Below are 27827 nucleotides of genomic sequence, written 5' to 3' on the forward strand. Positions count from 1 at the left end.
GTTTTTGTTTGTTTTGTTTTTGAGAGATGAGGGTCTCACTGTGTTACCCAAGCTGGTATCAAACTCCTGGCCTGAAGAGATCCTCCCACTTTGGCCTCCCCAAATCCTGGAATTACAAGCAAGAGACACCATGCATGACCCTAACTGGATCTCTTTATCTCCTCGTTTGGCTGTGTTATAGCCTCTTTAAGACACAGTGGTATTGTGTTTCTTATTCTTCAAGCCTGGTCTGTCTTGGTTTCCAGTCAGTCCTAAACTCATCGTTAAGATTTTTATTTTCCTAATTTTCAATAAATTCTCAATTTCTTATTGGAATATGAATAATTTTTGTTTTTATAAATAAAAGAGGCTGAACACGATAGATCTTATTGTGTTGGGAGTAGCTCAATAGAGAATACGTTAAATTAGTTCTTAAAGCATTTTGGAAAACTACAACTGTCTCTACTCAGCATAATATGTCCCTACTGCAAGCACAACTATATCTATCCCCTTGGCAACCCCACTGTTACCTGACAAGCTACACTACTTGTGAACACAGGATAATGATACACAGTGCTAGTTATAAAATGCTTTACTGATAACAGCAATTTACCAGCAGAGGGATTACAGAGCACAAGGGATCTCACAAAGGCCCAAAGTTATTTTATGGTCCTAGAAACAGCCTTGAGGAGCGTCAGCATGACAGGACCTTTTGCATCAGCCAAACACCCTGCTGTCCCAGTAAGCAGAGAATGCTCAGTGCCTGGCATCAAGAGAAGAGAGTGCATGGAGAGTTGTAGGGTGATTCAGTGGCGTCCGTCCAAAGGTGGCCCTTCTTCGTTATTGCTGTAAGGTTTACTGAACAGGAGTTATGGTTGCAATATTCAGGAATTTCAGGAAGATGTATATATATAATATATTATTGCAACCATAATATGTGTGTATGTGTGTGTGTGTGTGTATATATATATGTACTATATATATATTCATTCCAGAAATGTGGCAATAAACAGAACCAATGAAAAGTTTTGTGCTATGTGCAGATTCCTATGACTAAAATACAATTAAAGAAGAATATTTTAGAATTTGTAATTCACTAAACTTTGAAGGATATGATCTTTGTTGCTTCCTTCTTTGATGGACATTGTAGCAGTAAAACTTGGTACAATAAAATGGATATAATATATAATGTTAAGGGGAATATATATATTATATTCACATATATATATACACATGTTCCAGATATATAGGAATCTACATGTGGCATTGTCCTTTAATGCCAGTTATCACTCAGGGAGACACAGCTGAAATAAGAAGTGGAAAATCTAACACAAAGACATGAAATGAAAGGTGGGAACAGCCTAATATCAATATGGGTCTGCCAGTCAAGAAATGTGCAGAATCAGCCGGGCATGGTGGCTCACACCTGTAATCCCAGCACTTTGGGAGGCCGAGGCAGATGGATCACTTGAGGTCAGGAGTTCGAGACCACCGTGGCCAACATGGAGAAACCCCCGTCTCTACTAAAAATACAAAAATTAGCCGGGCATGGTGGAATATGCCTGTAATCCCAGCTACTCCAGAGGCTGAGACAAGACAATCACATGAACCCGGGAAACAGAGGTTACAGTGAGCCGAGACTGCACCACTGCACTCCAGCCTAGGTGACAAAGTGAGACGCAAGAAAAGAAATGTGCATAATACATAGATCTAAGCAAGGTAGAGGGTTTAAGCCAGGCTTGCGGGAGGAGCGCAGATAATGTGCCAAATACAAAAGAGTATCACAATGAGGAAAAAATTGACCTAACAGAAAGCCTTTTTTGTGCCTTCCCTCGGGAACTGGAGTCAGTAACTGACTTCTTAGGTCATAACAACTCAGGGCTGGAGGAGTGAGGCAGAACCACATGGAAGCACCAGGCCTTGACTTCCGGTTTGCTGGCATGCGCCCATCCTGCATGTGAACCAGCCCTTTTATTACAATAAATACTCTGTATTTGGGTAAGTTACAATTTTCTTTTATGTCTGACAAATGAGGTTTGTTGTTCCTTCAGAGAAATATGGGTGGGAAAGATTCAAAGCCTATTTGAATACCAGTGAAGTTGGACAACTAATGGGACATCAGACCATCCTCCTGGAATCTTAACAAATGGCTTTGACTATGACTATTAAAAAAATGACTATGATTTTTCACTGGCTGATTTGGTTTGAATGAGTAAATTATTTTTATTTCATTGCATTAACTGCCAGAACATTGAATGAGCCGATAACTCCCTGGTGTTGCTGAGCTGCAAAGAACTGTTATTTGGAATTGAATTTTTATTGATTTTCTTGTGCTACAATGACTTTTCTAACATAGTAGCATGAAAGGAAAATGAGAAAAAGGCCAAATAGGGCATGGGGTGAGGAAAGGGAGGTTGCTGCTTCCCAAGGTCTAGCCCCAGATATACTACTTATTGGCAGGTACTGCTGACTCTGGATGATCCTGTTGCTGGTTATATGATTTACAGGTTAGCGAAGTACCTGGCTTTGTCACCTCTCCCTCCTCTTCACTTCTGCTGTCTTTGATTCCAGGCACTGTGGGCCTTGTTGGCATTCTGCTGTGGAACTAAACAGAGTGATGGGGTAGAGAAGGAACAGAACTAGACAGAGTGCTGCTCCAAATTGATCTGTGCTTATGATTGTTCATACCATTCAAACACACACACACACATACAATGTGTGTGTAAAGATGACACTGAATGAATGTGTTATTTTAGCATAATTGCAGTGCCTATTGCACATATCTGTTCATGGTTTTGCTTTTCCTAGTCATCTTAACTGCCAGAGACTTCGTTGCATATTAGTTCATAGTCATCATTCAGATGAGTTGAAGTGGGAAATTACATTTGCTCATTCATTCATTCATTCAACAAATATGTATTAAGTCACTATCTTCCAGCTGCCAGAAATATGGCAATAAATAGAACCAATGAAAAGTTTTGCCCTCATGTGCAGATTCCCATGACTAAAATAAGAGAAGGGTATTTCAGAATTTGCAATTCTGAAAAGTTTGAAGGATATGATCTTCCTTGCTTCCTTCTTTGATAGACATCGTAGGAGTGAAACTTGGTACAATAAAATGAAACAAGATGTACTTCTCTCCTGGCTTCTGATACAGTTTGGTCTAGTACAGAGATGCTTGACAACTCATAGAAGAAAGGGATCTTTTTTTGGACGTGATTTTTGGTGGCTATGAAAGTAATCCATATTCATTACAGAAATTTTGGAAAATGCAGAAACAGATAAAGGAGATAATTAATATACCAAATTTCATCCAGTGGAAAATCTTCAAAATGTTTAGTAATTTCTTTTTAGGGTTTTTCCTATAACTATAATAATATATATATATATATACTAATCCCACACCAGTTGCTATTTTCAGATGGTAAGGTTTTGTATTTTTAAACCACATTTAAAAATCTATCTTTATGCATATGTATGCAATTTGGTTCAGTTCCCTTATACAGAACAATGTGACAATGACTGCTTTTCTTCTTCCCATAGACCATGTGCACATGATTATGAGTGAGATCAGAGGGTGGAAATCTATTTATGCTCCACCCTCTCAATATACATGAATAGAAGACAAGTCTAATAAAAGAGTGTCCTCATGTGATATGAAAACTTAGGAAAGAGAGGTAGCTAGGCAAGCATTTTGCAGAGACTTGCAAGAAAAAAGTGAGAGAGCATATGTATATATGTTTAAAAGGAAAGGGATATGGTGGTTATGCTTTAAGCCAGTACAAGTCGGATTGAGACTATAAATGGCACCTGGTGTGTGTTTTTAGGCCTGTGAGATTCTCTGCCTCAGTTTAGATATTACTCTCTGAGAAACTTTTCTGCAATCACTAGATTTATGTGGGCCCCACTGTGCTACATTTACAGGGTAGTTCCCACTTCTCCATCTCATCACTCAGATGTATACCTCTTAATTGTTTGTTTAATGGCTAGTCACCCTGCTAGAACATATGCTCTGGGAAGGCCAGGGCAGTCTGTGGCATGTTCAGTCAGGTATCTCACTGCCTGGCACAGTGTCCAGCCCATGGTCAACAGCGGGAGTGAGTGAAGAAGGCTATTGCACTTCTACACAACTCATGAAGGCAAATTAAGGATTACCTACCAGCTGGGTGCAGTGGCTCATGACTGTAATCCCAGCACTTTGGGAGGCCAAGGCAGGTGGCTCACATGAGGTCAGGAGTTCAAGACCAGCATGGCCAATAAGGCAAAACCCCATCTCTACTAAAAATACAAAAATTTTAGCCGGACGTGGTGGCACACGCTTGTAATCCCAGCTACTCAGGAGGTTGAGGCAGGAGAATTGCTTGAATCTGGGAGGCAGAGGTTGCAGTGAGCTGAGATTGGGCCATTGTACTCCAGCCTGGGTGACAAGAGCTAGACTTCATCTCAAAAAAAAAAAAAAAAAAAAGGATTACCTGCCAAAACAGGTGTTTAATGCAGGTATACCTACTTTGGAAGTAGATGTATTTAATAATAATACAATTACTACATTCGGGAGAGAATGATTTTTATTACTAACGTGCATATGGTAGAGATCATGTACTCCACTCTATTTTATTTAGCACTTAATCTGAATATTTGCCTATAATCTTGAATATTTTGAGCTTATGATTTTTGATGGTTGCATAATGTTCTATTGTATGAATGCACCAAAAAATTAACCACCCCTATATTATTAGGTTATTAGCAAGTGTTCATCATTATAAATGATTATTTGAGCAATACCACTATGCATCCATTTTTCTGTGGAGCTCTCATCTTTTCTTTTTTTTTAGAAAACTTTAGAAGTAGAATTATTGAATCGTATGAATGAATTCTTTTTAATAATAACTGTACTGAGATATAATCCACATACCATGCAGCTTACCTATTTAAAGTGTACAATTTAGTAGTTTTTAGTATACTCACAGAGTTGCGTAACCATCACCAGGGTCAATTATAGAATATTTCTGTCACACCATAAAAAACCCACCAAAACTATTTCTCTTTGCTGTCCTTCCCCATACTCCTTGCTCAGCTGCAGCCCTAGGTAACCACTCATCTATTTTCTGTCTCTAGGGATTTACCTCTTCTGTATATTTCATATAAACAAATCATACAATATGTGGCCTTTTGTGAATGGCTTCTTTCACCTAGCATAGCATTTTTAAGATTCATCTATGTTGTAACATGCATCAATACTTCTTTCCTTTTTATCGCTAAACAGAATGCCATACTGTTCATCTATGAACTTTTGAAGTAACACATTACAGCTCGCTCTTCATGTATGCCCATTTTCACTTGTAGCAGTGTTTAATATTACTGTTTCTTATATGCTTGCTAACCTTGGGCATTATTACTTAAACAAAACTAAGCCTCTTGCAAGAGGAAGGAGATATATTGATGGTTTCAAAATTGACATTTCTTGAATAATTAGTGATTTGGTCCTTTTAGATATTTTTATTAGCTACTTGTATCTCTTCTTGTATAAATTTTGTTTCACGTCCCTTCGCCATTTTATTTGAGGGTATTGTTTTTATTTTGTTTCATAAGAGCTCTTTGTATATTAAGGCTATTAACCCTCTGCCCTTGATGTTGCTTATAATGTTTTAGATAAAAAAAAAAAATTTTAATTTTGACAAAACACTATCTACCAATCAATCCCTTAAGGGGTCTTTAATTTCAAGTCTGGAAAAGCCTTCCTCTTCCTAAGATCCAACGAATATTTTATTTTATTACTGCTGTAGTTTTATGTAAAAATATTTCTTACTAATATGAGATTTATTTTGGTATAAAGACATCAATCTAGTTTTATTTTTTTCTCCAAAAGGGCAATTAGTCATCTTAATATCTTTTCCTACTTAATTTATGTATCACTTTAATCATATCCTGCATTATTCTTTTTATTTAAGTGTCTCTGAAAAATGCACTGGTTTATAGTTAATTTGCCTGATTTATGACAAAGCTACCCCATTTTAATCATCAAGGCTTTAAAATAGGATCTAGTAATATACATGACCTCTATGAAGCAACCAGTGCTCTTAAACGGACTTTACATATACTAGCATTTAGTCTTCACAAAAATGTATGTGAATTATTATCGTCAAATCACTGATGAGGAAGCTGAGGCAGAGAGATCGAGGATACTTACTGAGTCAAGGTATGAGTAAGTGGTAGTCCCAAAATTCAAACAAAAACACAAGCTGCAGCCCCCACCTTCCTCACCGGTGACCACTCCTGCCTGGTGGGGTCCTGAGATCTATGATCCAGCAGTTTTAAGTTCATACCATTAGTTATGCATATTTATGATATATTATGCATCTTTCTTCCCTGATCCCTTAGATAGTTAAGTGAATATTTTTAGTTATATTATAAAAAGTATTTAGGTTTAAAACTTTTAAGTATTTTTATTGCCCATTGCCAGGTTTTTAAAACCGACAACTTCCAAATACTGAAATTATTGCATTGAGTTGTTTTTCATTGGTTAGTTTATTTTACAAGGTAATGTTTTCAGGAAGAGTATGTGGCTGCTTACAATCTCATGGTCCTATCATGTCTGACACTACATTGTTGTTAGGTTACTCATGAATACTAACTTGTTTGTTTTCAAATAAAAAATTAGCACCTATGCTTTTTACAAAAAAAAAAAAAAAGCAAAAAATAAAAAAGAATTTGATTAAGTATACTCTGATACATAAAAAACATAGGAAATAAATTCCATATTCTTGTTCCATTATTCTTTTTGCTTGTTTTCTGCAAAAATACTTGTAAATATATTTTTGCATTTTATTAATTTTGTTAAAATTAACAGTTTCAACTAAGATCTATCTAGGGTTGTTTCTTTTTAAAGCTAGTTTGCCTCATATCCAATGGGTCATTTTGCAAACTCAAGTCCTTTTTTAGCTTAGAGAACTATTATTATTATTATTAAATTGATTTTTGTTTCTTTTTTTCAGCTTGTTGTGTCCTTTTAAAATTCCTGTTATATGTAATGTTGTATTCCTCTTTCTCTACTTTGTCATTCATTTCGTCCTTCCTCTGACAATCTCATTGTCACTTTATCACTTTCCCCTTACCTCATTAACTCACCAGGTATTTATTAAGTACCTGCCCTGTATCAGATATTACAATAGGCACTGGGAATAGAGGAGTGAAAGTCTAGGACATAGAACCTGCTTTCATGGAACCAATGATAGAGCAAGGAAAACAGATGTAGAACAAATCACCATAAGCACACTAGTAGAAGACATTTCTTACTCTGCTACCAACACAGCAATCTTCCATGTCTATACCAACTGGTCTATCTATAAATTGAGCAGAAGGGTATGGAGCTCCTTTGCCAAGCCCAGGCTCCCTGCAATGTTCCTGCCGTTTCTCCTTTGCCTACTTAGTCTTTCAATTTCATTATATTAATATTTTCTGTTAAACCATTTGGTGTACTTGCTGTTTTTCTGATGCATCCTGACTGATGCTGCCTGTCTTCTGGTTCAGTTTTCTGCAGTATTCAATATGCTATTTACTGTCTCCATATTTATTTATGTATTTCTAAATCAGCAGTTAGTTTCTTTCCTCATAGTGGCGGTTTCTTGATCTCAGATGTTATCCTATTTATAACTCTCTACTCTAGATTCTCAGTTGCTATTTCCTTTTGACTTTAAAGAACTAAAATTAGAAATTATCTAAAAATATGCCTCTTGCTTCATGTCTTTTTAGAGGAAGAAATCTATTTTTGGTGCTATGGTTTGTTTCCTTCTCTTGTAGTATAATTCTTGTTATATGGCTAAGGATGTTTTCCCTACTATTAGAAATTGGATCAGTTCCTGTCTGTTTCTTTCAAGGCTTGGAGCTCATATAGGTGATTAAAGTGTTCAGATTGCCTATTCAGAAACAAATTAGACTGGGTGCCCTATGGTGAGTATCATAGCTATACCTCTGTGTCTAAAGAGTTTATTTCCATCATGTCTACTATATTTAGTAGCTAACTGGAATTTGTTGGTAAGTTTACCCTCCTTAGGATTCAAAGTTTGCCCTCCTTCGTAGTCAGTGTTCTGGCACCAGTATCAGGTACAAGCCAGAACTAGGACTCCATGATACTTGTGTTTCTCACTTGGTATAATTATGTCTGATCATTACAGCTCCCTAACAGGTCGGCGGCCTGTTACCACTGTTGGATCCAGATATATATAGTGCCCTAGTTGTTCCCTGTCCCCCAGTCATTGCCTTTAATCTTTGTTCTTTTTATGTACACCTTTGAGAGGGAAATGTGTGTCTTGCTAGGACTCTTCCAGTCATTTCAAATGTCATTTGGAAAGAGCAGCAGGTTGGATTGGCCTTTTCTTCTACCCAATCTTGCCTATGTGAGATCTATTAGAAGTTCCTTGAAGTTTCTAGTTTATGGGTAATACCCTTTCCTAGGTCCCACTGTCAATAGTTTATATATATATATATATATATATATACACACACACACACACACACATAAATATGTAAATTATACAAATGTGTGTAAATAGATATGTATGTATTTACTTACCTATTTTACTGAGAGACTAGAATGGGGAGAAAAAAATGACATTTCTCCAGTTGTCTTTTCACCTGATAACTTAGTTAATGTAGTAGTGTATAGATAGCCATAAACTAAGTATTTTTTTATATTTTGTATTTCTGTTGATCAAAGAAAGCACACAAAAGTAGAATGTAAATAGAAATTTGCACTATTGGTTTTCTATACTTTATCTGGCTGAATACAGATTAATTGGTGTCAAAATTGGGATGACTATTTAGCAGCAGTAACAAAACTTCCTTCAGAAAACAAAGCAATGAAGGAAAAGGAAAAAAAATAGCAAACAAACCAAACAAAAGCCGGACACAGTGGCTCATGCCTGTAATCCAAGCATTTTGGGAGGCCAAGGCAGGAGGATCGCAGGAGGAGTTGGAGACCAGACTGGGCAACAAAGCAAGAAGTGACACTCTGCCCATTTCCAGAAAATTTTTTTAAAATTAGCCATGTGTGATGTCACACACCTGTAGCCCTAGCTACTTGGGAAGCTGAGGTGGGAGGATAGCTTGAGCCTGGGAAGGTCAAGGTTACAGTGAGCTGTGTTCACACCATTGCACTCCAGCCTGGGCGATGGAGCAAGGCCTTATCTCCAAAACAAAACAAACAAACAAAAAAACAGCTCCTTCATCAGCAAACTGACATCTCATATGTTAAAGTCACTCTCATTCTATGATAGACTAATTTTGATATAGTTCTGATAAATAACCAAGTCATATGGAGGGAGGATTTTTGACCCAAAGATCCCTTGTGAGACAGCAGAGGAGAATTGTGTGGGAAACGTGAGATCTTTCATTCTGGGTTTATTCACAGAAACTTCACAGTTTTGTTGTCAGGTATGTGACCTTCATCGTACTTGGAGTCAGAAGTCCTGAATCAAACCGGCTGTGGCAATTTACGGTTCCCAGATAGAGGGAAGCTGGCTTTAAAACTCAGGGGACAGCAGAGAAATGAGAGAATGGATCTTGTCACCCACCTGCAGTTCAAGTTGTTTTAAGATCTTTTGCCTTATATATACTCATGAAGACCTCCGAATATGTAGCACTGCTACTAACAAAAGACGTTGGTTGCCTCTGGGAGGGAAAGCATTAAGAGTAAAATTCGGAGGAAAGTGAATACATGGCTTGCCGTGCTTGTTATTCATTGAGTGTTTTTGACTTGCTAAAAGCAAGTTTAATGTATTTATACAATTTATAAAGATGTAACTGATTCTGGAGCTCTCCTCTTTACAGAGAACATATTTCATGTTATTGTAAGCACTGAAGAAAATTAAATCAATAAATTCACAGCCTGTAATTTGAGCTACTCAATTTGAAGAAAAATGCATTGTCATGGAGGGAGGGCAAAATCTTTTACAATGAGGAAGACTTGTAAACAACCTGTCTTTACCCTACTATCCTGTGCTTTCAAGTGGCAGCAAGAATTACCCTCGTGCTGCAAGATTATCAAAGAGTTGTCATGACACCTCCAGAGAAGTAAAGGCCAACTCCCCACCTTTTTTTAATGAAGCGTGTGCTCAAGTGGAAAGCAATGCAAATGAAACTCTTCTGCACTGTCCATCTATGTCCTTTTCCCTGAGAAGGCTTTGCTGGTTAGCACTCAGCCTGGGTGTCAGGAAGCTTAGTGCATTTTTCCCCATCACTGGCACCGATGCTCTCTGTGACCACTGGCAAGCCAATTAACCTCTGCAAGTGTCATCCTTCCATGTGTAAAAGGTTAATAGTACAGCTTGTTTGCAAAGTGCCTGGAGCCTTCCATGAAGGGCACTACCCAAATACCCAGCATTGCTGTTTGACTGGAGGGCGTTATGTTTTATAATTATATGTTTGGCTGGATAGGTTATAGATTTTGTTGTGGTTGAATGTTGCCCCTTCTCCCTGGTTACAAATAAATAGACTAATAGGTAATCTCACTCTATTAGCATCTTCTAGAACCCCCTAGAGGGTTAAGGGAATGGAAGAGGTTATAGATTAATAATGCACTCTTCAGTTAATAGAAAAAAATCATGTGCATCTCAACTGCATAATAGCTGTGGATGGCAATTTATTAGTCCAAGTGTTTCATCAGATGCTCAGCAGATAATGCTAGCAAAGACTCATGAAACAATGCGACGTTCTGTGGTTTTTTCTTTTTCCTACTCTCCTAGTTATTTATTTCATCTTTCACGTCAATATTGGACATCAGAAACTGTTTTGTCCAGGTTATTTCACATGCATTTATGAATATTTGGAAAAACGATTCTCTTATTCTAGAATTCCTGGAACAAGTAACTTATTTGTGTGTGTGTGTGTCTAGGTTGTGACATTAAGCTCACTTTTTTTTGTACTTGGACCAAATTTGAATAACACTAGACTTGGAGCAAAGTGTCACCTATCTCATGCTTCTTTGCAGATTTACGGAAAAACTTTGAACAAGACCCACAAGGAAGGGAGGTTCCCATTGAAGGCATGATTGTGCTGCACTGCCGCCCGCCAGAGGGAGTCCCTGCTGCCGAGGTAAGACAGGATCCTGGGACCAGTCTCCTGGTTCCTGGGAGGAACCAGGCCTGTTCCCAAGAGGGAGAGCAGAGTCCTGTGTGGCTGGAAGGGAAGTAAAGGAGCCCATGTCTGGGATTCTTGTTGCCTGGGCTCAGTGCTAAAGATGATGAAGAAATTGTCTAGGAAATAAGCTAGAAAGGAACTTGTCTCTCATCTACTTCTGTGTTTTCACAAGGCCCTTGGTAGGCAGCCTGGGTAGGATTTGATCTGTCTTCTTGGTTCTGGGGACCTTGAGTCATGCAAATGTCATTCTTTCTGTCCTCAGTCAAGATCTTCTGATATGCATATTGGCTTACAGACCAAATCTGAGCTGTAACAGGCAAACACGCATGAAAAAGCCCATAGGAAAGGTCAAAAGACTTAGTCCCAGTGTCACTGGTGTTTGTTCATCCTTCACTTTTTTGTGGAACAAGTATTCATTTATTGAGTGTTTGTTACGTTTTCTGTACTGTGCAGGCATTAGGGATATAAAACACGATGAAGCCACAGTTCTCTGATCTGTTATCCTTCCTTCACAGCAAGGTGTCTAGAATGCAGAGTCACAATGTTTTTTGCTTCTTGAATGTTTTCTAGAACTTCTACCTTACTATTCGAATATAATTATCTCTGGTAATGCACTCTGGTCATAGGAAAGTCTTTCTAAATCTTTTATTCACAATGAAAAGATGACCAGTAATATAGCTATTACTGGAGGAAAAACACTAAGAAGTATAAGGCATGCTTAATATAATGAAAAGTTTATAAATTTAGGCCCGTGAAGCCCAAAAATTTGAGAGAGGTCTCAGTTAATTTAGAAAGTTTATTTTGCCAAGGTTGAGACGCGCGCCCATGACACAGCCTCGGGAGGTCCTGACAACATGTTCCCATTGTGATCAGAGCACAGTTTGGTTTTATACATTTTAGGGAGACGTGAGACATCAATCAATATATGTAAGACGAACATTGGTTCGGGTCCGGGAAAAGCTGGACAACTGGAAGCAAAGGTGGGATAACTCCCCTGGAAGCAGGGAGGGGGCTTCCAGGTCAGAGGTAGATAAGGGACAAATGGTTATATTCTTTTGAGTTTCTGATTAGCCTCTCCAAAGGATGCAATCAGATATGCATTTATCTCAGTGAGCAGAGGGGTGACTTTGAATTGAATGGGAGGCAGGTTGGCCCTAAGCAGTTCCCAGCTTGACTTTTCCCTTTAGCTTAGTGATTTCGGGGCCCCAAGGTTTATTTTCCTTTCACAGGCCTGAGTTCAGTAGCACATGGTCCAGGTTTGACTCTTCTATGGGAAGCTAGGAAACAGTGTTTGGAGCTATTGTTTATTCACGGAGAAGCAGATATACAAAGACAAAGAAAAAACCAGGAGCCTTTGCTTCATATTTTAGTAAAATTGGGATTTTATAATTGGAAGGACAAAAAAGGAGATAAAATAAAGGGGAATGAAAAAACACACATACTTGCATATTTAGAAAGCGTGCTGGGTGGACACTATTCAAAGCTCAAATGGCTCACAGAAATGAAGTAAACAGACTTGAAAATTAAAGTGAACACTCCATGCATGATGTAAAATGATTAGAAAGGAAAATGCTTATTTAAAAATTTTTTATTGAATGTAGAAGAAAAAAGATATTGATCTCCTTTTGCTGCCCTATTGTTTCCTACAAACATCACACCCTCCTTTCCTGAGCAGGGCGTTAAGTGTGAGGCAAGGGACTGTGTCCCTCTCATTTAGGACATCGCATGTGTTCCTAGGAGCCTAACAGAGGTATCAGCAGTTCTCTACATTCAGCGTCCATCTTTCAAAAAGTCCCAGTTTACAAATGTTTTATGCATAAAAATGTCTAGGCTCTGTAGTGCCAGCTGTGTGAGTGTCCCCTGGTACACCCATGTTTCCTTCTGGTTCTGTGCTGGGTCACTACCATTGACTTTGGCAGCAGCAGAGAGGGGTGCTAATGTTTTGATTAGTCATCAGCCTATAGGAACTTAGCATACTCTAATCTCTGTTAATCTACTTTTTTTTCAGATGGAAGATAACTTAGATATTTACTGGCATAACCTTTGCATTTTAGAATCAGGAAAACTGATGTTTGTATTAGTGACCGACCAAAGGTCTTGCAGCCATTTAAGGGCTCTGTTCAAAATCCTGCAAAGGTACTCCAAAGCACTCCAGGTAAAAGTCTATGTTCTTATAGTGCTTTACAAGATTCAACATAATCTGGCCTTGTGTGACCTTATATATTTTATTTGACTCTGCACTTGACTGCGCCACAGCCACCCTGGCCCCTTCAATCTCTCTCAGATGCACCAGCCATGCTCCTACCTCAGGGCCTTTGCATGTGCTGGCCTCTCTGCTGGAGGGCTCTTCCCCAGCTGTCACACTGCTTTGTCCCATCTTTCTTAAGGGCTTACTCAGATATCACTTGCTCAGTAAGGCCTGCTCTGTACACTCTGCAAATGTTGCAAATATTTGCTTCCCCCACTCCACCTTTTCCCTGCTTTATCCCAGCAATTTATCCTACTAGGTATATACTTTCTTTTTACCTGTTATCACAAGCATACTGTATTTACTTTGCTTATTTCTCTCTACCCCACTGAAACTTAAATTCAGTGAGGGAAATTTGTGCTTACACTTCTTCATTGCTGTATCCTCAAAACATGAAACAGTGCTGCTCAAGGCTATTTTCAGAAAGGTGAAAGATTTTTCACAAATGTTGGCAAGGATGTGGAGAAAAGGAAACCACTGCACACTGTTGGTGGGAATGGAAATTGGTATAGCCATTATGGAAAACAGTATGGACATTCCTCAGAATGTTAAAAGTAGAGCTACCACTTGATCCAGCAATTCTACTACTAGGTATATATCCAAAGCAAATGAAATCAATATGTAGAAGAGATACCTGCACCCCCATGTTCATTGCAGCACTGTTCACAATAACTCCATGGGTAAGATAGGGCATCAACCTAACTGTCCATCAATGGACAAATGAATTGAAAAAATGTGTTATGCATACACAATGGAATACTACTTAGCCTTTAAGAAGGAAATGTTGAACCAAGCAGGCAGTATGTCAAGTGCAATAAGCCAAGTACAGTAAGAAAAATACCACGGGATCTCACCTCTACGCAGAACCTAAAAAACCTGAAGTTGGCCAGGTGCAATGGCTCATGCCTGTAATTCCAGCACTTTGGGAGGCCAAGGCGGGTGGATAGCCTGAGGTCAGGAGTTTGAGACCAGCCTGCCTAACGTGATGAAACCCCATCTCTACTAAAAATAAAAAAATTAGCTGGGTGTGGTGGCACGCATCTGTAGTCCCAGCTACTTGGGAGGCTGAGGCAGGAGAATGGTTTGAACCCGGGAGGTGGAGGCTGCAGTGAGCCAGGATCATGCCACTGCACTCCAGCCTAGGTGAGTGAGCAAAACTCTGTCTCAAAAAAAAAAAAAAAAAAAAAAAAAAAAAAAAAAAAAAAAAAAAAAGCTGAAGTCACAGAACTAGAGTAGAATGGTGGTCACCATATGTTGGGGAGATGGGGAGAGGTTGGGGAGACATTGGCCAAAGGGTACAATATTTTGGTTAGAGAGGAATGTGTTTATTGGTCTGTGGTACAGTATGGTGACTATAGTTAATAACAATGTACTGTATTCTTTAAAAATGCTGAGTAGATTTTGTTTGCATCACAAAAAGAACAATAAGTTTGTGATGTAATACATACATTATTTAGCCTTATTTAGCCATTCGACAGTATACACATATTTCAAAACATGTTATACATGAAAAATATATACAGTTTGTTAGCTTAAAAAATAAATTTAAAAACCATGCTTCTCACATCCAGGTGTTCAATAAATACTTATTGAATATGAAAGGAAATTAGTCTGCTAATTATATTGATGAATATTTAAGGTTATCCCAGGGTTAGCCCTACACAAAATGTAAAATACATTAGACAACATTTTGGCTTTGTTTTGTTTTGTCTTTCTCTCATGATTGGGTACTAACAGGTGAAGAAAACATTCCTACCTGCTTTTTTTCCACATATGCAAATATAAATTTATTAACTCAATCACTAGTCCTGCAACTAAAGAAATAAAAAAATATATATTTTTTTATTATTATTATACTTTAAGTTTTAGGGTACATGTGCACAACGTGCAGGTTTGCTACATATGTATACATGTGCCATGTTGGTGTGCTGCACCCATTAACTCATCATTTAGCATTAGATATATCTCCTAATGCTATCCCTCCCCTCTCCCCCAACCCCACAACTGTCCCCGGTGTGTGATGTGCCCCTTCCTGTGTCCATGTGTTCTCATTGTTCAATTCCCACCTATGAGTGAGAACATGCGGTGTTTGGTTTTTTGTCCTTGCGATAGTTTGCTGAGAATGATGATTTCCAGCTTCATCCATGTCCCTACAAAGGACATGAACTCATCATTTTTTATGGCTGCATAGTATTCCATGGTGTATATGTGCCACATTTTCTTAATCCAGTCTATCATTGTTGGACATTTGGGTTGGTTCCAAGTCTTTGCTATTGTGAATAATGCCGCAATAAACATACGAGTGCATGTGTCTTTAGAGCAGCATGATTTATAATCCTTTGGGTATATACCCAGTAATGGGATGGCTGGGTCAAATGGTATTTCTAGTTCTAGATCCCTGAGGAATCACCACACCAACTTCCACAATGGTTGAACTAGTTTACAGTTCCACCAACAGTGTAAAAGTGTTCCTATTTCTCCACATCCTCTCCAGCACCTGTTGTTTCCTGACTTTTTAATGATTGCCATTCTAACTGGTGTGAGATGGTATCTCATTGTGGTTTTGATTTGCATTTCTCTGATGGCCAGTGATGATGAGCATTTTTTCATGTGTCTTTTGGCTGCATAAATGTCTTCTTTTGAGACGTGTCTGTTCATATCCTTCGCCCACTTTTTGATGGGGTTGTTTGTTTTTTTCTTGTAAATTTGTTTGAGTTCATTGTAGATTCTGGATATTAGCCCTTTGTCAGATGAGTAGCTTGCAAAAATTTTCTCCCATTCTGTAGGTTGCCTGTTCACTCTGATGGTAGTTTCTTTTGCTGTGCAGAAGCTCTTTAGTTTAATTAGATCCCATTTGTCAATTTTGGCTTTTGTTGCCATTGCTTTTGGTGTTTTAGACATGAAGTCCTTGCCCATGCCTACGTCCTGAATGATATTGCCTAGGTTTTCTTGTAGGGTTGTTATGGTTTTAGGTCTAACATGTAAGTCTTTAATCCATCTTGAATTAATTTTTGTATAAGGTGTAAGGAAGGGATCCAGTTTCAGCTTTTTACATATGGCTAGCCAGTTTTCCCAGCACTATTTATTAAATAGGGAATCCTTTCCCCATTGCTTGTTTTTGTCAGGTTTGTCAAAGATCAGATAGTTGTAGATATGCGGCATTATTTCTGAGGGCTCTGTTCTGTTCCATTGGTCTATATCTCTGTTTTGGTACCAGTACCATGCTGTTTTGGTTACTGTAGCCTTGTAGTATAGCTTGAAGTCAGGTAGTGTGATGCCTCCAGCTTTGTTCTTTTGGCTTAGGATTGACTTGGCAATGCGGGCTCTTTCTTGGATCCATGTGAACTTTAAAGTAGTTTTTTCCAATTCTGTGAAGAAAGTCATTCCAATTCTGTGAAGAAAGGCATTGAATCTATAAATTACCTTGGGCAGTATGGCCATTTTCACGATATTGATTTTTCCTACCGATGAGCGTGGAACGTTCTTCCATTTGTTTGTATCCTCTTTTATTTCATTGAGCAGTGGTTTGTAGTTCTCCATGAAGAGGTCCTTCACGTCCCTTATAAGTTGGATTCCTAGGTATTTTATTCTCTTTGAAGCAATTGTGAATGGGAGTTCACTCATGATTTGGCTCTCTGTTTGTCTGTTATTGGTGTATAAGAATGCTTGTGATTTTTGTGCATTGATTTTGTATCCTGAGACTTTGCTGAAGTTGCTTATCAGCTTAAGGAGATTTTGTGCTGAGACGATGTGGTTTTCTAAATATGCAATCATGTCATCTACAAACAGGGACAATTTGACTTCCTCTTTTCCTAATTGAATACCCTTTATTTCCTTCTCCTGCCTGATTGCCGTGGCCAGAAATTCCAACACTATGTTGAATATGAGTGGTGAGAGAGGGCATCCCTGTCTAGTGCCAGTTTTCAAAGGGAATGCTTCCAGTTTTTGTCCATTCAGTATGATATTGGCTGTGGGTTTGTCATAGATAGCTCTTATTATTTTCAGATATGTCCCATCAATACCTAATTTATTGAGAGTTTTTAGCATGAAGGGTTGTTGAATTTTGTCAAAGTCCTTTTCTGCGTCTGTTGAGATCATCATGTGGTTTTTGTCTTTGGTTCTGTTCATATGCTGGATTACATTTATTGATTTTCATATGTTGAACCAGCCTTGCATCCCAGGGATGAAGCCCACTTGATCATGGTGGATAAGCTTTTTTATGTGTTGCTGGGTTTGGTTTGCCCGTATTTTATTGAGGATTTTTGCATCAATGTTCATCAAGGATATTGGTCTAAAATTCTCTTTTTTTGTTGTGTCTCTGCCAGGCTTTGGTATCAGCATGATGCTGGCCTCATAAAATGAGTTAGGGAGGATTCCCTCTTTTTCTATTGATTGGAATAGTTTCAGAAGGAATGGTACCAGCTCCTCCTTGTACCTCTGGTAGAATTCGGCTGTGAATCCGTCTGGTCCTGGACTTCTTTTGGTTGGTAAGCTATTAATTGTTGCCTCAATTTCAGAGCCTGTTATTGGTCTATTCAGATTCAACTTCTTCCTGGTTTAGTCTTGGGAGAGTGTATGTGTCGAGGAATTTATCCATTTCTTCTAGATTTTCTAGTTTATTTGCATAGAGGTATTTATAGTATTCTCTGATGGTAGTTTGTATTTCTGTGGGATCGGTAGTGATATCCCCTTTGTCTTTTTTTATTGTGTCTATTTGATTCTTCTCTTTTTTCTTCTTTATTAGTCTTGCTAGCAGTCTATCAATTTTGTTGATCTTTTCAAAAAACCAGCTCCTGGATTCATTGATTTTTTTGAAGAGTTTTTTGTGTCTCTATTTCCTTCAGTTCTGCTCTGATCTTAGTTATTTCTTGCCTTCTGCTAGCTTTTGAATGTGTTTGCTTTTGCTTCTCTAGTTCTTTTAATTGTGATGTTAGGGTGTCAATTTTGGATCTTTCCTGCTTTCTCTTGTGGGCATTTAGTGCTATAAATTTCCCTCTACACACTGCTTTGAATCTGTCCCAGAGATTCTGGTGTGTTGTGTCTTTGTTCTCGGTTTCAAAGAACATCTTTATTTCTGCCTTCATTTCATTATGTACCCAGTAGTCATTCAGGAGCAGGTTGTTCAGTTTCCATGTAGTTGAGAGGTTTTGAGTGAGTTTCTTAATCCTGAGTTCTAGTTTGATTGCACTGTGATCTGAGAGACAGTTTGTTATAATTTCTGTTCTTTTACATTTGCTAAGGAGTGCTTTACTTCCAACTATGTGGTCAATTTTGGAATAGGTGTGATGTGGCGCTGAAAAGAATGTATATTCTGTTGATTTGGGGTGGAGAGTTCTGTAGTTGTCTATTAGGTCCGCTTGGTGCAGAGCTGAGTTCAATTCCTGGATATCCTTGTTAAGTTTCTGTCTCATTGATCTGTCTAATGTTGACAGTGGGGTGTTAAAATCTCCCATTATTATTGTGTGGGAATCTAATTCTCTTTGTAGGTCACTCAGGACTTGCTTTATGAATCTGGGTGCTCCTGTATTGGGTGCATATGTATTTAGTATAGTTAGCTCTTCTTGTTGAATTGATCCCTTTACCATTATGTAATGGCCTTCTTTGTCTCTTTTGATCTTTGTTGGTTTAAAGTCTGTTATATCAGAGACTAGGATTGCAACCCTTGACTTTTTTAGTTTTCCATTTGCTTGGGAGACCTTCCTCCATCCTTTTATTTTGAGCCTATGTGTGTCTCTGCATGTGAGATGGGTTTCCTGAATACAGCACACTGATGGGTCTTGACTCTTTATCCAGTTTGCCAGTCTGTGCCTTTTAATTGGAACATTTAACCCATTTGCATTTAAGGTTAGTATTGTTATGTGTGAATTTGATCCTGTCATTATGATGTTAGCTGGTTATTTTGCTCGTTGGTTGATGCAGTTTCTTCCTAGCCTTGATGGTCTTTACAATTTGGCATGTTTTTGCAGTGGCTGGTACTGGTTGTTCCCTTCCATGTTTAGTGCTTCCTTCAGGAGCTCTTTTAGGGCAGGTCTGGTGGTGACAAAATCTCTCAGCATTTGCTTGTCTGTAAAGTATTTTATTTCTCCTTCACTTATGAAGCTTAGTTTGGCTGGATATGAAATTCTGGGTTGAAAATTCTTTTCTTTAAGAATGTTGAATATTGGCCCTCACTCTCTTCTGGCTTGTAGAGTTTCTGCCAAGAAATCTGCTGTTAGTCTGATGGGCTTCCCTTTGTGGGTAACCCAACCTTTCTCTCTGGCTGCCCTTAACACTTTTTCCTTCATTTCAACTGTGGTGAATCTGACAATTGTGTGTCTTGGAGTTGCTCTTCTCAAGGAGTATCTTTGTGGCGTTCTCTGTATTTCCTGAATTTGAATGTTGGCCTGCCTTGCTAGATTGGGGAAGTTCTCCTGGATAATATCCTGCAGAGTGTTTCCAACTTGGTTCCATTCTCCCTGTCACTTTCAGGTACACCAATTAGACGTAGATTTGGTCTTTTCACATAGTCCCATAGTTCTTGGAGGCTTTGTTTGTTTCTTTTTATTCTTTTTTCTCTAAACTTCTCTTCACGCTTCATTTCATTCATTTCGTCTTCCATCGCTGATACCCTTTCTCCCAGTTGATCGCATCGGTTACTGAGGCTTGTGCATTCGTCACGTAGTTCTTGTGCCGTGGTTTTCAGCTCCATCAGATCTGTTAAGGACTTCTGTGCATTGGTTATTCTAGTTATCCATTCGTCTAATTTTTTTTTCAAAGTTTTTAACTTCTTTGCCATTGGTTCGAACTTCCTCCTTTAGCTCGGAGTAGTTTGATCTTCTGAAGCCTTCCTCTCTCAACTCATCAAAGTCATTCTCCATCCAGCTTTGTTCCGTTGCTGGTGAGGAGCTGCGTTCCTTTGGAGGAGGAGAGGCCCTCTGCTTTTTAGAGTTTCCGGTTTTTCTGTTCTGTTTTTTCCCTATCTTTGTGGTTTTATCTACCTTTGGTCTTTGATGATGGTGATGTACAGATGGGTTTTTGGTGTGGATGTCCTTTCTGTTTGTTAGTTTTCCTTCTAATAGTCAGGACCCTCAGCTGCAGGTCTGTTGGAGTTTACTGGAGGTCCACTCCAGACCCTGCTTGCCTGGGTATCAGCAGTGGTGGCTGCAGAACAGCGGATGTTGGTGAACTGCAAATGCTGCTGCCTGATCGTTCCTCTGGAAGTTTTGTCTCAGAGGAGTGCCTGGCCGTGTGAGGTGTCAGTCTGCCCCTAACCCCAGTTAGGCTACTCGGGGGTCAGGGACCAACTTGAGGCAGTCTGCCTGTTCTCAGATCTCAAGCTGCATGCTGGGAGAACCACTACTCTCTTCAAAGCTGTCAGACAGGGACATTTAAGTCTGCAGAGGTTATTGCTGTCTTTTGTTTGTCTGTGCCCTGCCCCCACAGGTGGGGCCTACAGAGGCAGGCAGGCCTCCTTGAGCTGTGGTGGGCTCTACCCATATATGCAAATATAAATTTGTTAACTCAATCACTAGTCCTACAACTAAAGAAATAAAAATATATTTTCACTTCAAGTTTGATTCACTTTTAATAGTAAAGAACACCTCAATACAATATTTAGACATTTGGCTGATTGTTAAACATTAACTAAAATGGAACTTTTCCTGAGAGAGTGTTGCCATGCTTTTAAATTAATAGACATTAGGTGAAACTATTTTGAATTTACATAAAAGTTGAAGTACTACAGAAAGTTCTCATGTAACTTCCCCCTCAGTTTCCTTTTTTTTTATTTTTTATTTTTTTTGAGACAGAGTCTCACTCTGCCGCCCAGGCTGGAGTGCAGTGGTGTGATCTCGGCTCACTGCAACCTCTGCCTCCCGGGTTCAAATGATTCTTCTGCCTCAGCCTCCTCAGTAGCTGAGATTAAAGGTACCCACCACCATGCCTGGCTAATTTTTGTATTTTTAGTAGAAATGGGGTTTCACCACATTGGCCAGGCTGGTCTCTAACTCCTGACCTCGTGATCCGCCCAGCTCATCCTCCCAAAGTGCTGGGATTACAGGCAGGAGCCACCCCAGCTGACCCAGTTTCCTTTTTTGTAATTACAATTTACATGAATGTGGTACATCCCGTACAATGACCGAACCAATATTGATACATTCTTATTAAGGAGAGTCTAGAGTTTTCATTAAGGTTCACTCTGTGCTGTTGTCTATGGCTTTCTTTAAATTTCATTTCATGTTGTTTCAAAAGACATGATTTCATTTTTTATAGCTGACTGGTATTTCATTGTATATGTATACATTTTCTTTATCTAAATTCATTGATGGACACTTAGATTTGTTTCATATGTTTGCTATTGTACATAGTAGTGCAATAAGTATGTGAGTACATTTATCTATTTAATTTATTTTTTGTCAGGTAGATACTCAGTAGTGAGATTGCAGGATCTAATGGTAATTCTGTTTTTAGTTCTTCAAGAAATATCCAAACTATTTTTCATAGAGGTTGTACTAATATACATTCCCACCAACAGTGTACATGTGCAGGTTTATTATATGGGTAAATTACATGTCACGAGAGTTTGGTGTACAGATTATTTCATCACTCAGGTGATAAACATAGTACCCCACAGGTAGCTTCTTGATCCTCTTCCTCCTCCCACCCTCTCCCCTCGAGTAGACCCCAGTGTCTATTGTTCCTTTCTTTGTGTCCATGTGTTCTCAGTGTTTAGCTCTGACTTACCGCCCCCACTGCTTGTTGAAGACATAAATTTAAAAAAGAAAGAACAAAAGAGAGAAGAATAAAGGATGTGCAGTCTGGTAAGACAGCAGCCAAAAGCAAAAATACATTTTGGTTCATAAATGCACACATGAGTGTGCATACCCAGCCACCCACACTGAAGCATCTTTTGAGAGAATGCAGGGGACTTATGAATTATAAGAACTCTGCGCCTGTTGAGGACTGAGATTGGTAGAGGATTCCTATGAGAGGACAGGCTGGCTTCTAGGAGGTGAGCAGCATGCCCATCTGTTCAGTTATTTAGAGGCTGAACTCTGGTGAATGCTTGGAAGCAGCTCTTTACACATCCCTCCCTGTTTCTTGCCCCAGCGCCCTACACTTGAAGGCAAATGAGCTCTGTAGACTGGCTCAGCCCCTTTCTTCATTTGCTTCTGAGGGTGCTTTTCAGCTGTAACCACAAGGAGGAGAGCAAGATATGAAAAACTTTCAGTGGCAGCACAGTCCAATGTCAGTGAAAAAAATATTTGGGAGAGCTGTGGAATGAGGGAACAAAATATAGATGTATCAGAAAGCACGTTTTCTTTTCTGGTATCTACCTTTCTGACACATTTCCAAATTGTAGTTACTCACTTCCTATATTAGTTTCCCAGGGCTGCTGTAATAAATTACCACCACTGAGGAGGCTTGAAACAGCAGAAGTTTATTTTCCAACAGTTCTGGAGTAGAAGTCTGAAATCCAACAGCATTAATTCCTTCTGGGGCTCTGAAAGAGAAACTGCTCCATGCTTCTCTCCTAGATGCTGGTAGTTATTGGCAATCTTTGGTGTCCCTTGGCTTGTATACTGATATGATTATGCTTTGTGTCGTCATCCAAATTTCATCTTGAATTGTAATCCCCCATAATCCCCATGTGTCAAGGCAGAGGCCAGGTGGAGATCATTGAATCATGTGGACAGTTTCCCCCATGCTGGTCTCATGATAGTGAGTGAGTTCTAACCATATTTAATGGTTTTATAAGGGGCTTTTTTCCTCTTTGATGGGCACATTTTGTAAAGGGCTTTATTCCTCTTTGATGGGCACTTCTCCTTCCTGCTGTCTTGTGAAGAGGTACCTTGCTTCCCCTTCTTCCCTCCCCAGCCATAAGGAACTATGAGTCAAATAAACTTCTTTCCTTTATAAATTAACCCTAACCCTAACCCTAACCCCTAACTCTAACCCTAACCCTAGCAGTATGAAAATGGATTGATACATAGATACATTACTCAGTCTCTGCCTCCATCAATTGCAGCTTCACATGGTGTTCTCCTCTCTGTGTCTCTGAATTTCTCTTTATAAGGAAACCAGCCATTAGATTATGGCTGACTGTAATCCTGCATGGCCTCATACTTTATATTCCACGTCACAAAACATCTGCAAAGACCCAATTACCAATAAGGTCAGGTTCCCAGGTTCCAAATCAATGTGAATGTTGGGGAACTGCTATTCAGACCAGTACACTTCCCATTCTACCTCTGGCATCATATCACTTTTTTATTTTAATAATCTATATGCTTTTAGGAATAAATTTCAGACCCAGACCAGCTGAAATTAAACAGAAACTAATTCCAAGGAGCAGCTGGGGCTTTAGGGTAGTTTAAAACAGAAATTCTCAGCTGAGAAGAGGTGAAAGCCTTGTTTTATAAATGTTGTATTATAGATGAATATGGAAAGTATTTCAGCTACATTAAGGGTTAAATAGGCTATTGATGCCTTAGCAAACATTTATTTTTAAAAATCTGATCTGTATAAATGTATGGGGTGCAAGTGTAATTTTGTTACATGCATAGGTTGCATAATGGTGAAGACAGGGCTTTTAGTGTATCCATCACCCAAATAACAAGTAATTTCTCATCATCCATCCCCTCCTCTTCCTGATTTCCATTGTCTATTATTCTACACTCTATGTTCCCCTCACCCTGCCTCATCTCCACTGTCTGTCGTTTCAAACTCTATGTGCATGTTTAGCTCCAACTTACATGTGAGAACACATGGTATTTTTCTTTCTTTGTCTGAGTCATTTCATTGACATAATGTCTCTGGTTCCATTCATGTTGTTTCAAAAGACATGATTTCATTTTTTATAGCTGACTGGTATTTCATTGTATATGTATACATTTTCTTTATCTAAATTCATTGATGGACACTTAGATTTGTTTCATATGTTTGCTATTGTACATAGTAGTGCAATAAGTATGTGAGTACATTTATCTATTTAATTTATTTTTTGTCAGGTAGATACTCAGTAGTGAGATTGCAGGATCTAATGGTAATTCTGTTTTTAGTTCTTCAAGGAATATCCAAACTATTTTTCATAGAGGTTGTACTAATATACATTCCCACCAACAGTGTATAAAAGTTGCCTTTTCTCCGCATCCTTGTCAACATCCAGTTTTTTTTTAAACTTTTTAAGAATAGCTATTATGACTGGTATAACACTGTGGTATCTCATAGTGGCTTTAATTTACATTTGTTGATGATTAGTGATGTTGAACATTTTTTCATGTTTCTTGGCCATTTCTATGTCTTCTTTTGAAACATGTATATTAATATCCTTTGCCCAACTCTTTAATGGGGTTAGGTATGTATAACATCATCTTAATGTGGGACAGTATCCTAGTCTCAAACACTTGCATTATTTTGGAATTTCTTTTCTCCATGATTTGGATGCTACCATTATTTGTACACCAATATCTATAGCTCTTTTACTTTCAGCAGTAGCTTACACAGTAAGTCATTGCTATCAACATCTGTGTTTTTGCTGAAAACAAGGCAGAATGAGAGAAGAAAGCTAAGAAATTCTAAAGATGGAGAAGGAAAGTGAAAATGTTCATACCTTTCCACAGTCGTGGTGTCCTTTAGGGTGGAGATGTCTACCAATGCCTCTTATGTGGTCAGGTCACTGAGCATGTATCATTCTGCCTATTAACTTCATAGTGATATGAGTATACTATAGGTAATGACTCTCCAGTATGGCAGTAATTGGGAACTGTGTTTAGAAATTGGTCAGTCATGTAATCATTACTGTGAAATGCTATCAGTCAAAGTCATCTTCCTTGTGCAGGCCATGTTCCAGCCTTTCCATGCCACCACTTGGTTCCCTTTCTGCCCACCTCCTGTGGGGCTCACGGGGTCACCACTGGAAAGGGATGTAGCTGGCGGGGCCCTCAGTATATCAGCTGGCTTTGTCTCTCAGTGGAATAGGTGGTTTCCTACTTGACACATTGAAAATCACCTTGGGGGGCATGTCCAAATTGTTATCACAAGACATATACAATAGACTTCTCTCTGAAAGACAGAACTTTCTTGGCAACTAACTCATTTATCTGACCAGAAAAGTGTTATGAATAATAAAAATAGAAAGAGCTACCATTTTTGAAATATTCTCGTGTACCAGGTACTATGGTAGGTGGCTTATCTTCTGTTATCTCAATTAATTTGAAAAAAAAAAAAAAAAAAAACAAAGTGCTATGAGATGCTGAAAAGCTATATGAGCTTTCATGTCTATCCTACAGCAACTTGTCTAAGCTCTCAGGTCACTAGGAAGCACCAAGAGCCAACTTTAAAGCTCGATCTGTCCTTTCTCTAATCATTTTTGGTTTTGTTTGTTTTTAATTGGACCAAGCCTTCTTGAAGGTTGGGAGCCACCAGGCCAATGATAGTCTATCTGCCCAATGTGCTGCCATCATCCCACCCTTAGAATTAAAGGTGTTTGGATTAAATTATCTTCTAGTGAATATCCTAATCTCAAATTTGCTATATATTCTGTGCCTGTTTATTTGAAATATGTAATCTGATAATAAAACTAAAAGCACTGAGAGTGTGGAAGTTTTGGAGGCCGAGGGGTCAGGGAACCTGGGACAGGACATCACTCTGTCCGTTGAAGGGCAAGGAGCCCAGGTTTGATGCTATCCAAGGAGATAGGATGCCTAGAGTTACATAGAGGAGGCCACGTAGAAGAAAAGGGGCATATAAAGAGAGAAGTGAGGGAACCGCGTGCAATCTCTACTGTCATTACAATTTTCTCTACGTTTAGCCATGGCCCTGACAGATCACATTGTCAAAACAGGCCCCAAATTTACTCTGACAAATGCATACTTGTGTCTATATCACAGTGTCATTTCACCCAGTATACATCAGTGGGGTATGGAAATGATAGAAACAGAACCAAAGATTGTCAGGGTTGCACAATGGGAAAAGTATGAACTTTGAAGCCAACAGACTATGGCTACTAACTTTGTAATGCAATTAATTAGCTACTCTGACCTTCAGTTTCCTTCTCTGGAAATGAGAAAAATGTTTTCTTGTAAGTTTGTTATGAGACAAAGAAGCAAAAAAAAAAAAAAAGTGCAAAACATTTAGCAGTTTTTAATACTAAATAAATGGTAAACATTATTTTGATTTCTGTTCTTCCTTCTTCCTTCATTTTTAAAGCTTTAAGAACTTTTGATTCTCCCAAAAAGATGTAAAGCCCCATTATGTTTGGGGAACCAGACTAAAACAGAAAAATTCTTGTAATGTCTAACATGTTTTTAGCCCTTTGAAGAAATAGTGAGCTGCTAAGACCAGCCCACTCCCACGAGCTCTACCTCTCCCAAACATTGCCCTCTCTTCTTGTCCTTCAAGGTCAGCAAAGACAAAGCCACTTATCAAAAAGCTTCTTGGCCCCCTCTCTTGTAATCTGTCACATAGAGGAATTAAATAATTATTGATGAAGGCTAGTGACCACCACCAATGTTTGTTTACCTTGCCACCATTGAAGTATCTTATGAATAATATTATTGTTATTAAAACACTTTATGAAAATGTTACGTGAACTGGAAGGTTCTCATTACACTTACTTAGACACTGGCTTAGATAACATATAATAGGTCACATGAATTTTTTACAAAATAGGTCACACACATTGTTTTACCAAATACCTGAAATGTGAATGAATGATAACTCAAATGTTTCTAAACTTCATGAGCCCATCCTAATAGCTGGATGTATTAGAACATATTTGTCACTGCAGTTATTTTTAGCCTTAACTTTGGGGGCAGTTCTAACTAAAGATAGCAACTTTAATGTTTGACCCTTGTTGTTTAGCTAAAACCAATTTGCTCTTTTCAAAACAATTCATTATCCCACACTGCACTTTTTTATACTCCCTAATTAAATGGAAAATCTATCTTTCATAAAAGTTAGAAATTATGTCCAATGAAAATCCGACATTTTAATGGTTTTCCACAGATCAAAATTGTAGAGTTCTCAATAAACCCTGATTTACTGATGTTAGCTGTAAAATGGTTATTGCTGTTAATAAAGCCTGTAAATCTTAACAGGTTATATTTGCCTTGGACAATAAAAGTTGCCATAAAGGCGTAGTGTCTAAGGCTAATTCTGCTCACATCAAGGTAAACAGCCTACTCAAAATAATTCAATGTCTTTGAGAATTCAGGCCTTAAAGCTAAGCAACAGACAGATTCTAGCCTTGAGGCATTGCATGCCAGGCACTATTCTTGTTTTTAATCTCACCAAGGAGTCAAGATAATGCTGGAATTAGAAAACTCGGGAAGGTCAAGGGCTTTTGTCTATGCAGTACAGATAAGGAGAAGGTTCTCTGCTTCTTGCTCAGCCCCAGATCAGCTTTGTCATTGGCTGATCACTAGGAGCAGAATGAAAGAATGTATTTTTTGTATGATAAAGTATGCTGAAGTCATATAAGTGTTAG

At 38.6% G+C, this 27827-nt stretch overlaps 1 protein-coding gene across 7 annotated transcripts in view; it reads left to right on the forward strand.

Annotated features, from left to right (window-relative positions):
* UNC5D (unc-5 netrin receptor D) overlaps positions 1-27827 on the forward strand; it is a 554235-nt gene that overhangs the window by 342534 nt on the left and 183874 nt on the right. For all 7 annotated transcript variants that reach the window (XM_054499220.2, XM_063668623.1, XM_054499221.2 and 4 more), the window contains exon 4: positions 10964-11067. In XM_054499220.2, the coding sequence (XP_054355195.1) occupies positions 10964-11067 (104 nt within the window). The remainder of the gene's footprint in view (positions 1-10963; positions 11068-27827) is intronic.

Source organism: Pongo pygmaeus, chromosome 7 (assembly GCF_028885625.2).
Source record: "Pongo pygmaeus isolate AG05252 chromosome 7, NHGRI_mPonPyg2-v2.0_pri, whole genome shotgun sequence".
Classification (NCBI taxonomy): Eukaryota; Metazoa; Chordata; class Mammalia; order Primates; family Hominidae; genus Pongo; species Pongo pygmaeus.